Source organism: Brassica oleracea, unplaced genomic scaffold (assembly GCF_000695525.1).
Source record: "Brassica oleracea var. oleracea cultivar TO1000 unplaced genomic scaffold, BOL UnpScaffold01422, whole genome shotgun sequence".
NCBI classification, from domain to species: domain Eukaryota; kingdom Viridiplantae; phylum Streptophyta; class Magnoliopsida; order Brassicales; family Brassicaceae; genus Brassica; species Brassica oleracea.
The window spans coordinates 9,336-9,540 of NW_013617958.1; the positions used below are offsets into that span (position 1 = coordinate 9,336).

At 50.2% G+C, this 205-nt stretch overlaps 1 protein-coding gene across 1 annotated transcript in view; it reads right to left on the bottom strand.

Annotated features, from left to right (window-relative positions):
* Positions 1–205, bottom strand: part of LOC106321317 — a 3,600-nt gene that overhangs the window by 1,439 nt on the left and 1,956 nt on the right. Inside the window, exon 3 of the mRNA XM_013759608.1 lies at positions 37–167. Within this exon, the coding sequence (XP_013615062.1) occupies positions 37–167 (131 nt within the window). The remainder of the gene's footprint in view (positions 1–36; positions 168–205) is intronic.

A 205-nucleotide genomic window follows, 5' to 3' on the forward strand; every position in this document is an offset into this window, starting at 1 on the left:
CCGAGGAATTCTCCCGAAGTGACACCGAAGGTACACTTGGCCGGGTTGAGCTTCATCCCGTAGTCGTTTAAGATCTTGAAGCAGTCGCGTAAGTTGTCTAGGTGATCATCGGCCTTGAGCGATTTGACTAACATGTCGTCGATGTACACTTCCATGGTGTTGCCAAGCTGATCAGCGAACATTCGGTTGACGAGTCGCTGATAAG